This window comes from Ictalurus furcatus, chromosome 4 (genome assembly GCF_023375685.1).
Source record: "Ictalurus furcatus strain D&B chromosome 4, Billie_1.0, whole genome shotgun sequence".
NCBI lineage: Eukaryota > Metazoa > Chordata > Actinopteri > Siluriformes > Ictaluridae > Ictalurus > Ictalurus furcatus.
In genome coordinates, this window is record NC_071258.1 from 23,604,912 (window position 1) to 23,623,702 (window position 18,791).

Genomic DNA, 18,791 nt, shown 5'->3' on the forward strand with positions numbered 1-18,791 from the left:
AAAGGTTGACAATCCTGACTTACATACAGGTAAAATTATTATTATTCTGTATTTTTTTAAATAATGTTTTAGAGTTTATATGCGGCCCTCTGGCGCCATCTGGTGGCCCCCAGTTTGAGAACCACTGTGTTATAGACAAGTGTTTCTCTGCATGTCCGTAAAAATCAACTCTAGTTTTGCATATTTTGTGGACAATAGCTAAAAAAGAAAAAGAAAAAAAAAAGGGGAAAAAAGAAGCAATTAGTGAAACTTTGTATATGTACTAGTTTTATTAATTTTTCTACACCTCACCTCGTGTGCATGTTTAAATGAATATTGACATTATACTGTATATCAATTGCATAATTATATAGGCTAATATAAATGTTGTATTTAATATACAAAACCGATGATAAAACAAGTTAACACAAACCGTCAGGCAGAAAAAATTAATAATAACATGCCGAGGTAGCATGAAATTATGGGCGTTCTGCTAAGTGTCTGAAACGAGAGGCTAAAGTGAAATACGCATGCGCAGTAAGTCTCGTATGCCAGCTTGATGAGTCATCACAGACACCTGTTACAATAATAAAGAATTTAGTTGTTGGCCCCCCCACCCAATGCAAGACGTCGACAAAATAGTATCAATCGTTTGTGCTCCGTTTGTGCTGCTTCGGTTTTTGAGATATTAAAGTGCACCTATTATGGTTTTAAAATGTGCCTAATTTTGTTTTAAAGCTCTTATACGATAGATTTATATGCATCCAAGGTCAAAAAACACTTTAACATGCTCGTGATTTAAACTGCAGCATTACCCTTTTCCCCCCAGTGTCAAAAACGACTCATTAAATGATATGTTCTAAAGGATTCATTCTAAACTCCTCCTTTCAGAGAGCATACTCTGCTCTGATTGGTCAGATGTCCCAGTGTGTTATGATTGGTCTACCGCTGTCAGTGAGCAGTCAATGAAAACCAGAGGTGGGGCTTTTTGTTACAAATCCACATAGGTTAGTACAGGAAATAAGTCTGGAATTACTAGCAACTCGTTTCAGCTGTTCAGAATCGGTTCCTTCTTTTGTGAGCCAATAACTCTGTTTGTCGTGCACTTTGATTTTTGAAATTTTGCTAATTTTTTACATTCACAAACGACTCTACAACACCCTACATGAAAGGTAGTATTTGAAAAACCATAATAGGTGCACTTTAAAATAATATTTATAGGTCATTCTGAGGTCACTCACCCTTCCGTTTTTTAATATTTGACTTATAGGGGCAAATCTCCTTGGTGTGAGCACACTTTTAGAGTCGAATTGCCGAAGTCTTTGTCAAGAGTAATCGTCTCATCATTTGTTCAATAAACAATTATCTTTACTTCATTCACTGGTCTCTCATGATTGAACTTTTTTTTTTTTTACAAAGAGTATCATCTGCTACACTTCACTGCCACCACTAGGTGCAAGTGACACTTCTGTTCAAGATGCTCTTGTGGAAATTAGTGTACAGTTAGTATAGGAAAAGTCAATAAAGTTACTACATCAAAATTCTGGCCAGTGTAAGTACAATATTTTAACACTGTCAGTTACAATATTATTAGTTAACTTCAAGTATAATGGCACAACATTCAAGAGAGCAAAGATTGTCAATGTTTATTGAACAGAAAACTCATCGCTACTACTAATATGGCTAATGGAGCTATGAAATGCTAATTAGAGGTGCACATGGTACCCATGTTAGTTTTTTTTTGACTACCTTGTGCATCTAGGGGTCAACATTACCATATTGGTCCTAATATAAGATATATTATCCTTATATATTATTACTATATTATATTTTCCTTGTATTCAGGCAAATACAGTAATACATGAAAACAAGATTATACTGTACATGACATTTTTGAGTCACAATTATTTCAGTGGGTAATTATGTTTTGCTTATGCCAGATGCCCAAGAAACCAGCAGTCGACAGGGATTCCATTTTCACAGTCCTCTGTTCATCAAAAGAGGCCATAGTCCAAAATGGCAACATAGCTACTCCTAATCAGAGCATCTGGACGGAGCTTATTGAGCAGCTAGAAAACAAGATCACTGCAAAGGGTCTATATACTTTTGTTAAATTGAACAGACACAACATCTGGAGTGCTTTAGGGTTTATTTATGAAAGTGATATACTTAGTGGAGAAGCCTTTGTTTGTAATGACAGCTTCAAGACACTTTCTGTATGAAGAAATTAATGGGCTGAAGTATTCAGGTGTGATTTTGGCCCATTCAACATATTGTCTTTAAATCTTGTTCAACTGGATTAAGGCTAATAGAGGCACTTTCAAGCTAGCTAACATTAGGCTAAATATTGTATTCTGTAAACCAGTAACCATGTTTGCTAAAATTCAGCTAACATCAGGCTAACTATTATATTAGGATATATAACTAGGCCTGATCAGTTCAGTGCAAATTAGCCTAATCATGCTGATAATATTCCATCCATTCTAAGAGATTTTAGACTGTAGTTTCAATATAGTACAGTAAAGTGTTTCCACTCATGTTATTGTATAACTCAGTCCATACAGGATTTTGTGGAGTGTTTTTTGTGTGATTGTTTAGGCCAAAAATGCGGCTGCAATTTTTTTTTTAGAATTTTTTTTTCAGTTTTTGTGCTTTTTTTCTTCTTCAGAAAACTACTTGAATTGGCAAAATTGCAATTGCACAGAATTGTTTTGCACAGTCTTTCAAAGTGATGTTTGTTGATAAATGAGACCTTTTAGCTGTACTTATGTTCGAGGAGGGCTTTGGCTGAATGTGTGTTGTGATGACATCACATGATATACAGAATCTACGGAAAATTTGCAGTAATTTTGAATTCTGAATATTGCAGAGTTTGCTTGATTTTGCATGAATTCCTGTGATCACAATATTGCGAAATCCTGAAGGGACTGATGATCTATAATTTATTGATATGATCAACATGTGGCACATATTATTGCACACACCATCCAATCAAATTGATGCAGTTCACTACGTATGTTACCAGCTCTTGATGAGGATGTAAGGATCACTGAATGCAGCTGCATCAGTACTTCCCTTGAGTCTGCTGGAACTAAGAGACTTGGGAGTAGGTTAAAGGCTTTATGTGCACGCTCTAGCTAATTGGAAATGCAAGGCTTTTCTCACAAAATTTGTTCATTTGGGAGATGTTTCCCATCGGAGAGAAGTAATCAGCATGGATCCTTCACTCACCAGCTGGGGGCAGTGTAATGCCACAGGGGTATGGGGGTTGTCTGAAGCCCCAGTGCAAAATCAGAACACATCAAACATGTTAGATAGGAAATGTTAGTGAGAAATAGGAGAACTCAGTGGTAAGATATGGCTCTTTGTAAATACAGCACATTTACGGTATACAGAATTTAGGAATGTCACAATGGATAAGAGTTACAGAGATTCTGAGACACAAAGATTAATATTATGAAGCAAGAGGGAGGCAGGAGTGAGAGATATAAAGAAAATCAAACAAGGGAGAGTAAAATACATGCCATGTAGAGACAAGTAAAAAAGAATATCCAGGAAAAGGAAAAGACCAGAGGAAGAAAGTGTTGCTCCAAGAAGTTAAGAAGCAAAGAGAGGAGGTGAAAGCTTGGAGAATATGTGTATTTTAATTTGAAATTGTCTGAGAAATATTATTCAAGAATTAAGGTAGGCTGACAAGGTATGTTTACTGTTTAATTCCTTCTCTTTAATTCAGTAATGGATGTGAAGTTTGGTAAAAATAATTTTGTGATTGTTATGTAGCTCACACACTCTGTTTCATTAAGCGCTTTATACTAAGTATACATCCTGAATGGGATGTTAGTCAATTGCAGGGCACCAAGGACACACAGACATTTACACATTCACACCTATGGGCAATTTAGTTCACCAAATTAACATACTGGCATGTGTTTGGGAGTTGTGGTGAAACAGGAGAACCCAGAGCATGCCCAGGCAGACACGGGCAAAACATTTACAGAAACCCCATACACATAGTAATCCAGGCTCAAGATTGAACTGGGGACCCTGGAGCTGCCCCACCATGCCAGCTAGATTAGTTAGCTTTGATATTTATTTAATTGATTGTTCTTTATTTATTAATTTAATTAATTAATACTACATCTAATTTCTTAACACATTCAATATGCAAACAAATTCAGAAACAAATCAAGTAGTGTGTAATATAATAAACTGATCTGTATACATGACACACTTGCTCTTGATCTAAATAGGAATGTATCAAGACAAAAAACAAATCATCATTCGATAAATTGTTTATTTACAAATAAATAAGCATGGTCATTGTTATATTTAATAAATAAGACAATAAATAGTAAATTATAGTGACAGTGCCATGGCTTAGTTATTTCATTTAGAAACAAAATAATAAACCTAACATTAGTGTTAACAGATGCAATGGAAATTCCAAGAAGCTACTAACCACAAATCATATATAAACTAATTGACAAAATAACTTACATTTCATCTAATTCAAAAAATATCACATAATTTTAGATGAAGTAATATATAAACTTTGCAAAATTCCTTCGTGTTATTAAAATGCAATGGGAAAGGGAATGTGTTTCAGCCCTTCACATGCAGGATGTGTATATTCACACATTATTCACTATGTCTCCATTATTTTCAAGTTTAAGTGACTTGACGTTTTTCAAGATTTCCAGTGTTTTTCTTTTTTCATTTCATTTACAAAATTAATTAGCTCACTTTATATTTTCAAGTAATCATTCTGCAATGTATCAGAAAATCAAAGTGTACAAAACTACAAATGCAAAAAACCCAAACAAAAACAAAACCAAAACCATACTTTTCACCCATGTGTGATTTCTTTTATCTTTCTAAATCTTGGTGTCCAGCATTTCCAGGAAAAGCTTGTGCATGGGCACGAGGTGTTGTATGTGCAGGCGGCGGAAACACTGCACAGCTCTGTGTGAACTCTGTCTGAGCAGTGGCAGGGTCATAAGCAGTCTGCCTACTCGGTGTGTCTCAGCTGCACGCTCATTCACCTCATAGTCCTGCAGTGCCTCGTGCAGCCCATCCTGAAAACGCAGCACACTGTCACCATTCTCCACATGCTCTGCATCTAACAACAAAATAAAGAGCAAGTGATATAAAGGTAAGATTTACCCTCTGGCTAACATAATAAGTATGCTGTATTTATTGTGCATTTATTGTATACTATTTTATTTATCCACTAAGGTGTCGCACTTGTTTATGATTGAAACCGAGAAGAGATGGCCAAGATTAATTCACAATGATTATATGGATATTTTAGTGCCATAAAACTGGTGGGTGACTATTGGTAACAATTTTGAACATTTTGAGATGCAGATACTGCTCTACAAAATACCATAACTAACATATGAAAGGGGACATAGTAAACAAAACTTAATTTTCCACATAACTTCCATTTTACCTATACAGTATCTCAAAAAAGTGAGTACACCCCTCACATTTTTGTAAATATTTGATTATATTTTTTCATGTGACAATACTGAAGAAATGACACTTTGCTACAATGTAAAGTAGTGAGTGTACAGCTTGTGTAACAGTGTAAATTTGCTGTCCCCTCAAAATAACTCAACACACAGCCATTAATGTCTAAACCGCTGGCAACAAAAGTGAGTACACCCCTAAGTGAAAATGTCCAAATTGGGCCCAAAGTGTCAATGTTTTGTGTGGCCACCATTATTTTCTAGCACTGCCTTAACCCTCTTGGGCATGGAGTTCACCAGAGCTTCACAGGTTGCCACTGGAGTCCTCTTCCACTCCTCCATGGCGACATCACAGAGCTGGTGGATGTTAGAGTCCCTGTGCTCCTCCACCTTCTGTTTGAGGATGCCCCACAGATGCTCAATAGGGTTTAGGTCTGGACACATGCTTGGCCAGTCCATTACCTTCACCCTCAGCTTCTTTAGCAAGGCAGTGGTCGTCTTGGAGGTGTTTGAGGTCGTTATCATGCTGGAATACATGCTGGGATCATGCTCTGCTTCAGTATGTCACAGTAAATGTTGGCATTCATGGTTCCCTCAATGAACTGTAGCTCCCCAGTGCCGGCAGCACTCAAGCAGCCCCAGACCATGACACTCTCACCACCATGCTTGACTGTAGGCAAGACACACTTGTTTTTGTACTCCTCATCTGATTGCTGCCACACACGCTTGACACCATATGAACCAAATAAGTTTATCTTGGTCTCATCAGACCACAGGACATGGTTCCAGTGATCCATGTCCTTAGTCTGCTTGTCTTCAGAAAACTGTTTGCGGGCTTTCTTGTGTATCATCTTTAGAAGAGGCTTCCTTCTGGATTCTTCCTTGGAAGACAACCTCTGGATATGACGCTGAGTACGTGCACTCAACTTCTTTGTCGATCATGGCGAGGCCTGTTCTGAGTGGAACCTGCCCTGTTAAACCGCTGTATGGTCTTGGCCACCGTGCTACAGCTCAGTGTCAGGGTCTTGGCAATCTTCTTATAGCCTAGGCCATCTTTATGTAGAGCAACAATTCTTTTTTTCAGATGCTCAGAGAGTTCTTTGTCATGAGGGGCCATGTTGAACTTCCAGTGACCAGTATGAGGGAGTGTGAGAGTGATGACACCAAATTTAACACATTTGCTCCCCATTCACACCTGAGACCTTGTAACACTAACAAGTCACATGACACCAGGGAGGGAAAATGGCTAATTGGGCCCAATTTGGACATTTTCACTTAGGGGTGTACTCACTTTTGTTGCCAGAGGTTTAGACATTAATGGCTGTGTGTTGACTTATTTTGAGGGGACAGCAAATTTACACTGTTACACAAGCTGTACACTCACTACTTTACATTGTAGCAAAGTGTCATTTCTTCAGTATTGTCACATGAAAAGATATAATCAAATATTTACAAAAATGTGAGGGGTGTACTCACTTTTTTGAGATACTGTATATCTACCAGTGGAATGCAAGGCTTCTATATTGTGCCTTTTCCCCTTTTTAAAGAGAAGCTGACATCAAGCATTTGTTGCTTAATTAGACATAACATTGAGCAAAGGTATCACACTACTGGAATAAGTTTCCCCCTTACATGTGAACAATGTCTACAACTGAGTTCATATACAAACACCCCATAACCCAAGGTTATATAACATGGAATTAAGTATGTATGTTTGATTAGTCCAACACTATTATTCTTAGATTTAGCCCAGAACATCACAACAGACACATACAAAAGTAGACCAATTGTGTCCATCGTTTTCACAAATATTTCAATATTCACCGCTGCACAATGTATGTATGGATATTTGTGTGTATCTATCTATCTATCTATCTATCTATCTATCTATCTATCTATCAACCTTCTTTATTCAGTCTACACTTGCAGTAATGTGTAGATGTGTGTTTGTGTACCTGAGTTGGCTAGTGCCATGGCTCGGAGTGTTACAGCCTCCTCGTGGCTGATGTTGAGTTGCTGGTATTTGTCGATGAGGAGTCTCAGTGGTGTGTAAAGCTCCAGCAGGCCAGCATTTTTGCACTGAGGCTCGTTCAGATGAAGATTTTCAGCAAATTCCAGTCCCTGAGTTGACGCCAATGAACGCCACACCACACATAGCAGCAGAGCTTCCATCCATCCACTCTGCAACAGTGCCATCTGATCCACCAGTGAGAGCGAGGAGAACCCTAAAGGACATTTCAGTTTGAGAACTGAATTTCTTTTTAGGAATCAGTTCTAATACAGTGGGGTTCAAAAGTCTGAAGATTCAGTAAGGTTTCATAATACTTAATTCTTCACTATCCTTTCACCTGGTATGTGTTTTGCCCAGCTGATCATAACCAGCAGTTCTCTGTTTAAAAGGTCACATAATGTCATCAAAGTTTTGAGGTCACTGTCAGGGGTCACTGGGTCGGGAGAGGCTCTCAGTGGAGCTGGCTCAGAAGATAACAGCTGAGAAATCACCTTATTACCTGGAAAATGGCAAAAGCATTTCAACACAAACTGAATATACCAGTAAAGAGAATTTTTTCAATAAACTAGGAAATACAAAGTCTTGCTTTCTGCTACATTAGCTAGAATAATGGCTATTATTTTTGTTTTGTACTTTCTGATTATTTTTTCAATAATTTTAATTTTATTGTTCTGGTTGCAAAAAAACAAAAACAAAGCAGTGTCAGCTGTGTAAGTGTGTATGATGAAATATTCAAAAGATCACTGATGGAGGTACAACCATATTCCAACTGGATTTGACATTTCAGTCAACCTGAAAGTTCAACCTTTTAAAATGAAGCAATGAAGATATGATTAAAGTGTAGACTTTCAGCTTTAATTGAAGGGGTTTAACAAAAATATTGCATTAACTGTTTAGGAAATACAGCCATATTTTAGAGTCTACAAAAGAAAGTCTACACTTCAATCACATCTTGACTGCTTAATTTCAAATCCATTGTGGTGGTGTATAGAGGCAAAATTATGAAACTTGTGTCGCTGTCCAAATACTTATGGACCTGCCTGTATTTATCTGTTTTCTTTAAACTTAACATAAACCTGTTTTCTTTGGTAATGGCAGATTAGACTACCATTAATTTCAGTAGATAACATAAATTGTCCAGACTGCACATGAAATTCAGGCAAAGGGTAAATATTCGTTATTTACATAATATTTTAGTCTTTGTTAATTCATTAGCAGTCTAGTCATGCATATGACCAGCAAACGTAGCAATTGAATGATGTTTTAAGGCATACTAGCGCAGATTATTTAAAACAAAACTTGATAAGCAATAAAAATTACTTTGCCCATGAAAATTACAATATTTAATTTAATCAGTTAATACTATTTTTACTTTTTAATACATGAGTAAACTTTATTTTACTTTCACTTGAGGTTTTTTTTTTTTTTGGACTAGGTATGTAAGTAAGATTTGTTCTTTCACCTAAATGTAATTTCTCAGTACTTTTTCAACCCCTGCTTTTACTTTTGTTTTGATACTTAATGCTGCTTTATATTAGCACTGTAATATTTTACTTAGAATAGACATTTAGTTATTTGACTCACAGTTTTAGTACCATTAACAAAGCAAGATTTTCTGGTTTGTTTATGTATGTTTTCTACCATCGTCTGCTAATATATTGGATTAAATTATATCAAAACTCTTAGGGTTTCCACCAGTGGGAAATGTCAGACTTATAGCTGAGGCAAAATTATTTAGATATGAAATTGTAGGATTCTGTAGAATGCATTTTGCTTGATGATAAAAAAAACTAAAGTGTAAAACTAAAGTAAATTAGAAGAATAGTAATGTTGACTGGTTTACTATATTTGGGGTAAGAGGTACGTGTGTATTTGCACATATGTCGTCGTTCAAAATAAACAGAACATCAAATGGTGCAGTAAATGTTTGGTATGTATAATGGTGTGTAAATTCATGTAAATGTAAAATGCTGAAGGTGAGCTTGCTTACGGATGCTTTTAACTGGATGTGTGTATGGAGTTTGGATGAAGGCAGACAGGCCTGAATCTACTTGTCGTTTATACTTTTGCCTGCCTCCTCTCACACGATCCATACGTACTCCTGCAATCAGTAAACACACACACACACACACACACACACACACACACACACACACACACACACACACACACACACACACAGAGAGAGAGAGAGAAAAACAGATCAGTCACATGGAAAAAGTAAGTACACCCCTACATTTATCATACCTTCAAATCCATAAAATTAGAATGGATGACAGTGATTAGAACCTGTTTAGGGAGTGCAGGTGGAATATGTCTTATTTATACTCCATACTTTCAAAGAATCTATGAAAAAGTTACAGTGCCCTCAACTAATATTGGTACCCTTGGTAAATATGAGCAAAGAAGGCCAAGAAACTAAATCTGGCGAGAAGAAAAAATAAACACACCCCATGAAAATCTTTGGCTTATTAATAAAGTTGATACACTCTATCAAATGACACATACAATTGACATTATGTAGTAATTTTTAGTCACATGGAAAAAGTAAGTACACCCCTACATTTATCACACCTTCAAATCCATAAAATTAGAATCAGGTGTTCAAGATTGTGTTCCAGTGATTAGAACCTGCTTAGGGAGTTCCTTCGTTATTGAGGTGTGTGGTCTCATCATGCCAAGATATAAAGAGTTCTGTAAGGCATTCAGAAAAAAGGTTGTGGATGCCTAGGAATCTGGCAAGGGATTTTTAAAAAATCTCCAAATTATTTGAAATACATCATTTGACTGTAAGGAAAATAATGTATTTATATACAGCAAGGCCAATAGTATTTTTTTTTTTTTTTTTTTTTGCTATACATTGAAGACATTTGGGTTTGATATCTAAAGATGAATATGAGAGGATAGATCAGAATTTCAGCTTTTAGACGAGGTAAAATGCCTCATTGAAATTTGGTCTGAAGAGCAACTTTCGAAAACGCATAAAAACAAAGGTTTACAAAGTGTTTAGCATGAATCTCAACGAGATGGGCTTTAATTCTTCTTTGGAACATATAAATTAGATAAATTATAATAACTACAACTCAAAAGAAAGCCACAATAAGCTCGCAGAGGTGCTGTCTATCCATCTTGATAGATAACCGCTATGAGTGGAACCCTGCAACATAAACATATGCACTCTGACCAATGAGAGGATGGTTTACTCACATGTGACTTGCATAAACACATTTTGGTACACTTTGAAATGTTGCCTTGTGAAAGTGAACGCAGCCAAGGAGAAAATGCAACACTAACAATTTAAGTCCCTGTTTCAAAACAAAGCACAGATCTAAGGACTGAAAACACCCTTAAACAACATAGAAAATGGGACCTTTTATTTGAACCCACCCATTACGTCAAGCGATCAAAAATATTGGAACATGTGACTGATAGGTGTTTCTTGCTGCCCAGGTGTGCCCTGTTGAATGTATTGTTTAAAGAATAAATTGCTCTGAATGTCTACTCTTGGTTTGACCCCTAGGTTTTGCCTGTGAAGACTGCATTTGTTGTTAGAAATGATTGACATACATAAAGAGAGAGCTGTCTGTGGGAGAAAAGCAAGCCATTTTAAAGCTGACAAAAGAGGGGAATCTATCAGAGCCACTACACAAGTATATATTGGCATAGCCAATACAATTTTGGAATGTCTGACAAAAGAATGAAACAACTGGTGCACTAGCAGCCAGAAATGGGACAGGTTGGCCAAAAAAAACAACAGCAGTTGATGTCAGAAACATTGTGAGAGGTGTGAAGAAAAACCCACAATCCAGTCACAATCCACCATTCAAAGAAGACTTCAAGAGCAGAAATATAGAGGCCATAGCACAAGATGCGAACCAGTCATCAGCAGTAAGAATCAGAAGGCCAAATTAGAATTAGCAAAGAAATACATAAATGAGCCACAAAAGTTCTGGAACCAATATTAACCTCTACTAAAGTGATGGAAAGGCCAAAGTGTGAAGAAAATATGGATCTGCTCATGATCTAAAACATAGAAGCTCATCAGTCAAGCATGGTGGAGGCAGTGTCATGGCTTGGTCTTGCATGGCTGCTTCTGGAATCTGCTCACTAATCTTTATTAATGATTGAATTCATGATGGGCTACAGAAACAATCTGTCTTCCAATTTACAAAGAAATGCATCCAATATAATGTGGAGGAACTTAATCATGCAGCAAGACAATGACCCAAAAAGCACTGCCAACACAACAAAGGACTTATTTGGGGGGAAAGCTGAAGTTTTTAGACTGGCCAAGTCAATCACTAGACCTTAACCAAGTTAAGAAGCATTTCACCTCCTGAACAAGAGACCAAAAGGGGAAGGGGACCAAAAAGAAGCTGCAGTACAAGCCTGGAAAAGCAACACAAAAGAAAAATGCAACAGTTTGGTTTGGTCATGCCAGTGGGTCAACGGCTTCATGCAGGCATTGCAAATAAGGGATATGCAACCAAATATTAAGTGTTATTTAATTTACTTTAAGAATATCTGTTCCTATACTTTTACTCACCTAAAAATTGGCTTGTCTGCCACCAAAGGTGCCATGTTTTATGTTGTTTAACAGATCTAGATGTAAATATCAAGAAATGAAAGCTGAAATTTTGATCTATTGTCTCATTTTCATCTTTTGAGTTGAAACCCAAATGTCCTCAATGTATAGTGCAAAGAATAGAATTGGCCTTGATATTCCAGTACTTTTGGAGGGAACTGTATATACATTGTACTGTATATATGTATCTACATGTATTTATATGTAATATGACTTTTCTACACCAAATCCTAAACCTAATCCTAACCTTAACGCCAGTAACCACAAAGACTTGCTTTTCTCATGCTGCTCCTGGCAGTGTAGGGTTACCCCTCTTTTTTTCTGGTTTTGATACTCAGTCAGGATATTTTAGTCCAGACAGTTCACAACCACATATTCACAAGCATTTTGTGAGGAACTTCCACTGGCATAATACATATTGCAGGTGATACATTATTTAAAAAAAAAAACCCTTTACAAATAATGTACAATACTGTGCATAAGTCTTAGGCACCCTATTTTTTATGATCCAAACTTTGTTATAGATTTATTATTTTATGACTTCTATTATCAAGTCAGTACAAAAACATTTTAGATGTCCAAACATTAGTTTTCCAGCATAAAATTAAATGTTACAGAAAACTGTTTGTGTGTAAGTAAAGAAAGCAGCATATTAAGTGGTAAGAGACACTTTCAGATAAAAAACACAATGAAGGCTGTTGGATTTTGCTGCAAAAATAAGAAGCAAGTGCGACAGTCAAAGTCTCCAGAAGAACTGTGACTGGTTCTGCAACATGCTCAATAAAACTTACAGCTCATTCTACCTGAGACATCTTTTTTTTAAAAAGGGTGGTCACACCAAATATTACCTTTGTTTCATTTATTACTGTTTACTGCTCTTTATAGTATTTTTTAAAAATGTAGAAACATTTAATTTCATTATTTTTGAAGGCATCTTTGCTCTACAGCATTTCTTAGCATGTGCCTAAAACCTTTGCACAGTACTGTATTTTTGTGAGGATGAGGTGATTATGAGGACCCTGACACTGTATTGACATTTGGTCTTTTTTATGGTCCTCACAAAGGGCAAAATCAGGCACACACACACACACACACACACACACACACACACACACACACACACACACAATTTCTCATCATTTTAGCCAAATGGCCCCACAAGGTGAAAACTTACATTTTCATATCATTATGCTGAGATTTGATAAAGAGATACTCACACATACGCATTTGCCTTACTTGTTATGTAGGACCTTCAATTAACATAATTATTAATGCATCAAATGAATGCTTTGCCTGCACCCAAATATAATTCTAACCTTAACCTCAGTAATCAAAAGGAAAAATAAAAACACTATGAGAGACTACTGTACACAGTGAGGTTTCAAAGTAGGCCTGGATAAATTCCCGGTATATTAACCGTACGATTCAATAAGGCAGTGCTCTGTACACCTGTGTAACTGTAGAGCACTTTCTCATTGATATGCTGTACCTGCTCATAATGTTTGACTATGCCGTATAACTAGATCTTCTACCATACCAATATATCGTCACAGCTCTAGTTCGAACACCTTGCACTAACTTTACTTGGCTTGGAATGAGAGCATTTTATCTTAAACAACAGACGGAAAAAAGAGTCTACAGCGATTTGCATTTATAACAGCTCACCTTCACGCATCATTCCTGCCCTCAGGCATTTCTGAAAGCGGCAGGCCTGACATGATTTCCTCCGTCGCTTTGTTATCTCACATTTGTTCACCACTGGACAGCTGTACTCGATGTTTCCTGCGACATCAAAACACAAGACAAGTATTATGTGAGAAACTACAAATTGCATTTGTTTATTCACTCTCAGGAAAAGGGCAACAAATTAGATTAGACTAGATTACTAGCATCTTTTGTGTTTTAAATTAGAGGACCATCACTGAACACCATATGAATATTTATGAGCAGCTTTTAGTGTAAATTTACTTTTTTGTATCTTGGGGAACAAACATGTACATGTAGTTTTCATTTTATCTTCAAATTGTTTTTTGATGACAGGTAGTGTCTCTACTTATACATGATTCATGGGACTTTTAAGACAAAAGGGCACTTAATAGACTATTGATGAGTGTGTATCACCCAAAAATGTTCTCACACATAAAGGATTAGTTTTTTTTTTTTAAGAGGACAAAACAGGATTAAGGCGTCTGCTCTACAGCTGCAACATTTTAAATCAATATATTGATAATTCCCTTATGCAGTAGTAAAAACTTCAGTGCCCAATTATGGCATTCCCAGGCACACGTTTATGTTTTTGGAGATTTAGATGTTAGATTTGCCATCAGCAGTGTTTTTATTGATTGTTAGAAAGATAGAAATCAGATATTAGGTGGGAAAATTCTGCAAATGGGACACTTGTGTAATCATAACAGCATATTGAGTCTTCACACGAAAATCAATCCTAGCTTGTCATCATACTGGATAATGTATGAATTATGTTAGATACTGTCATTTTTTATAAATTAAGAACTGTTTTGAGATGTGTATCAAAACCTCCTGTTCTGCCCCAGGCCATCTCATTAGATTTTAACTGTAACATTTATATAAAATTACCCAGTCTATCTATTTATCATTTATCATTTTATATATCTTATATTTCTGTAAGAATATCTATGTATCTGTCTGTCTGTAAGTCTCTGTGTCTATCTGTTTATCTGTTTTTGTCAGATGGCTTGAAAATCTGTCTGTCTGATTGGAGAAATTTCAGGTCATCTGTTTAATTTCATGTTGTAAGACTCATGTCAAGAATTTGAAACTGGAAGGGAACACTCAGGATTAAAAGCTCAATATTACCTTGAATGGTTCTCTTAAAAAAGGCCTTGCAGGCTTCGCAGGATGCCACACCATAATGGTACCCAGATGCAAAGTCTCCACACACCAGGCACAGGCGTTTGGGCCCATGGCTAAGTGAAGTGAGATAGTCTCGGTTTAGGATGGAGTCTGTCTGAGACTGCAGCTGTAGCTCTTCATTGTCTTGAGGAGTGAAGTGTGCAGGATTGAGAGATTGGGAAAAGACACTGTAACTGCTGCTCTCTGATGTGCTGCTTGGGCTGAATGGTGTAAAATTAGGTGAATCTGTTTTAATGGTTTGATCTTGTGGAGAAGGAGGGTCATCAGATGATGAGGGTTCCAAGAGGCTGTGAATGAACATAACAATGAAAATTGTTGTGTTATAAAAAGATTCAACATGAATGACTTCCTGTTGTGGTTTTCACAACTTAGGAAATAGAAATTTTCTATATTGTGGAATTTCTCTTTATATCAGAGCCCATGGATGTTAGATGAGCATTCAACGCTAAGTGTAATCACAATGTATTTTCTTTTGTACCTAGTTTTTTTCTCCCCAAAGACAATATTTTCTCTAACTTATTCTATGTTCATTGTCTGTCTGTCTATCTATCTATCTATCTATCTATCTATATATCTATCTATCTATCTTCCCATCCTCATATCTAACTGTCTGATTGTACAATTATCTGTCTGTTTGTCTTTCTATCTACCCATTTTTCTGTCTTCTCATCTGTCTGCATGCCTCTAACTGCCTAGTTGCTTAGTAATCCATGCATCTTCCTGTAACCTAAATGTCTGTCTACCTATAGCACCGTTAAAGAATATCTATTGATCTGTTTACAGAGATCAGTCACATATGTTTATTTTCTTTTTCTTTTTTAAGGATTAAAAAAAAAGGCTTAGATTAATGAAAATATTATTATTCCAATGTACTTGTGTTCATTTCATTGGTAAGTGAAATATAATAAAATGTATTAGAGAGTTTGAATATGACAACAATGAAACAAACAAAAACAGCTTAAGGTTTGACATTTTATACATATTTATCACATTACTTCTTCACATAAAATGACAAAATTGACAATATGTCAGGTAATTTGCATTTTCAGTTTCACAGCACCACACTACAAATGGTGTTAGCTTACTTTTATTGTGGTAATGATATTTAAATTAAGTTTATAGCAAGTACTTTTGACATCATCAGACAATTTCATTTAACTATTAGTATACACTACATAAAATGTCCCGTTGAATAAAATAACATACAAACATATCTCAAAGGTTGATAATTAAATGTGAAAAGCTGGGTCAATATTTGCCCATTTAATTAAATGACTCAAGTGCCTTTTTTTTTCTTTTTTATTATTATTATTATTATTATTATTATTATTATTATTATTATTATTTTACATATGATTATGTCAACAACATACCTGTTTTGTTGATTAAGGAATTGAAAGTTGTCACTCAAACAAAAGTCCTGCAACTCCATGCTTTAAATTCAGTAAGGACTCCCAAAATGAGAACAGGACTCGCAAAATGAGAGGTGAATGAAAATGGCTAAATTAGGAGTAAAGAGAATAACAGAGAGAGAGGAAGATGTAGACAGAGCAGTGCTGACACTGAAGCTTCGGGCCTATTTAACTGCTGAGTTGAGAGGGAGGAGTTTAACAAGCTAATCCAGATACAGGTGGGTCAGACCATGCTGATGGGTTATTCTACTTGACATATCAACACACCTGACATACACAAACACACACGCACAGACAGACATACACAGATAGACAGATATATTCTCAGCTTCAAGTCACATTGTAATCAACATTAATCGATTTGATTAGGATTTTTAAAGTAAATATGTCAGTGTATCATCAAATCTAAAATTTATCCACAATTTTATTATCTTGGTATGAAAATACATTGAATGACTTTTTGTTGGAACCATCTACAGCGACGGAATGTATACATTTTAAATTCTCTTCCCATTCACACTGATCAACCGTCACATTAAAACCACTGACAGGTGAAGTGAATAACATTGATTATCTCATTACAGTAGCACCTGTCAAGAGGTGGGATATATTAAGCAGCAAGTGAACAGTCAGTTCTTGAAGTTGATGTATTGGAAACGGGAAAAATGGGCAAGCGTAAGGATCTGAGTGACTTTGACAAGGTCCAAGTTGTGATGGCTAGATGACTGGGTCAGAGCATCTCCAAAACAGCAGGTCTTGCAGGGTGTTCCCGGTATGCCTTGGTTAGTACCTACCAAAAGTGATCCAAGGAAGGACAACCAGTGAACCGGTGACAGGGTCATGGGCTTCCAAGTCTCACTGATGCATGTGGGGAGAGAAGGTTAGCCCATCTGGTCTGATCCCATAGAAGAGCTACTGTAGCACAAATTGCTGAAAAAGTTAATGCTGGCTATGATAGGAAGGTGTCAGGACACACAGTACATCACAGCTTGCTGTGTATGGGGCTGCATAGCTTCAGACTGGTCAGAGTGCCCATGCTGACCACTGTCCACTACCAAAAGCACCTACAATGGGCATGTAAACATCAGAACTGGACCATTGAGCAATGGAAGAAGGTGGCCTGGTCTGATAAATCACGTTTTCTTTTACATCATGTGGCCAGTCGAGTGCATGTGCGTCGCTTAATTGGGGAAATGATGGCACCAGGATGCACTATGGGAAGAAGGCAAGCTAGTGGAGGCAGTGTGATGCTATGGGCAATGTGCTGCTGGGAAACCTTGGGTCCTGGCATTCATGTGGATATTACTTTGACATGTACTACCTACCTAAATACAGTGAGGGAAAAAAGTATTTGATCCCCTGCTGATTTTGTACATTTGCCCACTGACAAAGAAATGATCAGTCTATAATTTTAATGGTAGTTGTATTTGAACAGTGAGAGACAGAATAACAACAAAAAAATCCAGAAAAACGCATGTCAAAAATTTTATAAATTAATTTGCATTTTAATGAGGGAAAAAAGTATTTGACCCCCTCTCAATCAGAAAGATTTCTGGCTCCCAGGTGTCTTTTATACAGGTAACGAGCTGAGATTAGGAGCACACTCTTAAAGGGAGTGCTCCTAATATCAGTTTGTTACCTGTATAAAAGACACCTGTCCACAGAAGCAATCAATCAGTCATATTCCAAACTCTCCACCATGGCCAAGACCAAAGAGCTCTCCAAGGATGTCAGGGACAAGACTGTAGACCTACAAAAGTCTGGAATGGGCTACACGACCATTGCCAAGCAGCTTGGTGAGAAGGGGACAACAGTTGGTGCAATTATTCACAAATGGAAGAAGCACAAAAGAACTGTCAATCTCCCTCGGCCTGGGGCTCCATGCAAGATCTCACCTCGTGGAGTTGCATTGATCATGAGAACAGTGAGGAATCAGCCCAGAACTACACGGGAGGATCTTGTCAATGATCTCAAGGCAGCTGGGACCATAGTCACCAAGAAAACAATTGGTAACACACTATGCCGTGAAGGACTGAAATCCTGCAGCGCGCGCAAGGTCCCCCTGCTCAAGAAAGCACATATACATGCCCGTCTGAAGTTTGCCAGTGAACATCTGAATGATTCTGAGGACAACTGGGTGAAAGCGTTGAGGTCAGATGAGACCAAAATGGAGCTCTTTGGCATCAACTCCACTCGCCGTGTTTGGAGGAGGAGGAATGCTGCCTATGACCCCTGGAACACCATCCCCACCGTCAAACATGGAGGTGGAAACATTATGCTTTGGGGGTTTTTTTTGCTAAGGGGACAGGACAACTTCACTGCATCAAAGGGACGATGGACGGGGCCATGTACCGTCAAATCTTGGGCGAAAACCTCCTTCCCTCAGACAGGGCATTGAAAATGGGTCGTGGATGGATATTCCAGCATGACAATGACCCAAA

At 37.1% G+C, this 18,791-nt stretch overlaps 1 protein-coding gene across 2 annotated transcripts; it reads right to left on the minus strand.

The window, feature by feature from the left end:
• Positions 1 to 4,259: 4,259 nt before the first annotated feature.
• Positions 4,260 to 16,569, minus strand: esrrd (estrogen-related receptor delta). Of its 2 annotated transcripts, none has more exons than XM_053623391.1 (7): positions 16,312 to 16,569; positions 14,882 to 15,225; positions 13,712 to 13,828; positions 9,452 to 9,562; positions 7,799 to 7,960; positions 7,406 to 7,675; positions 4,260 to 5,098 (listed from the first exon to the last, which is right to left on the minus strand). In XM_053623391.1, exons 1-7 carry the CDS (start codon positions 16,368 to 16,370, stop codon positions 4,854 to 4,856), a joined length of 1,308 nt encoding a protein of 435 aa, XP_053479366.1. In that variant the 5' UTR covers positions 16,371 to 16,569; the 3' UTR covers positions 4,260 to 4,853. The 2 variants fall into 2 exon arrangements, with proteins under 2 accessions (XP_053479366.1, XP_053479367.1); XM_053623392.1 differs by having other exon boundaries at positions 4,923 to 5,054.
• Positions 16,570 to 18,791: the final 2,222 nt, after the last annotated feature.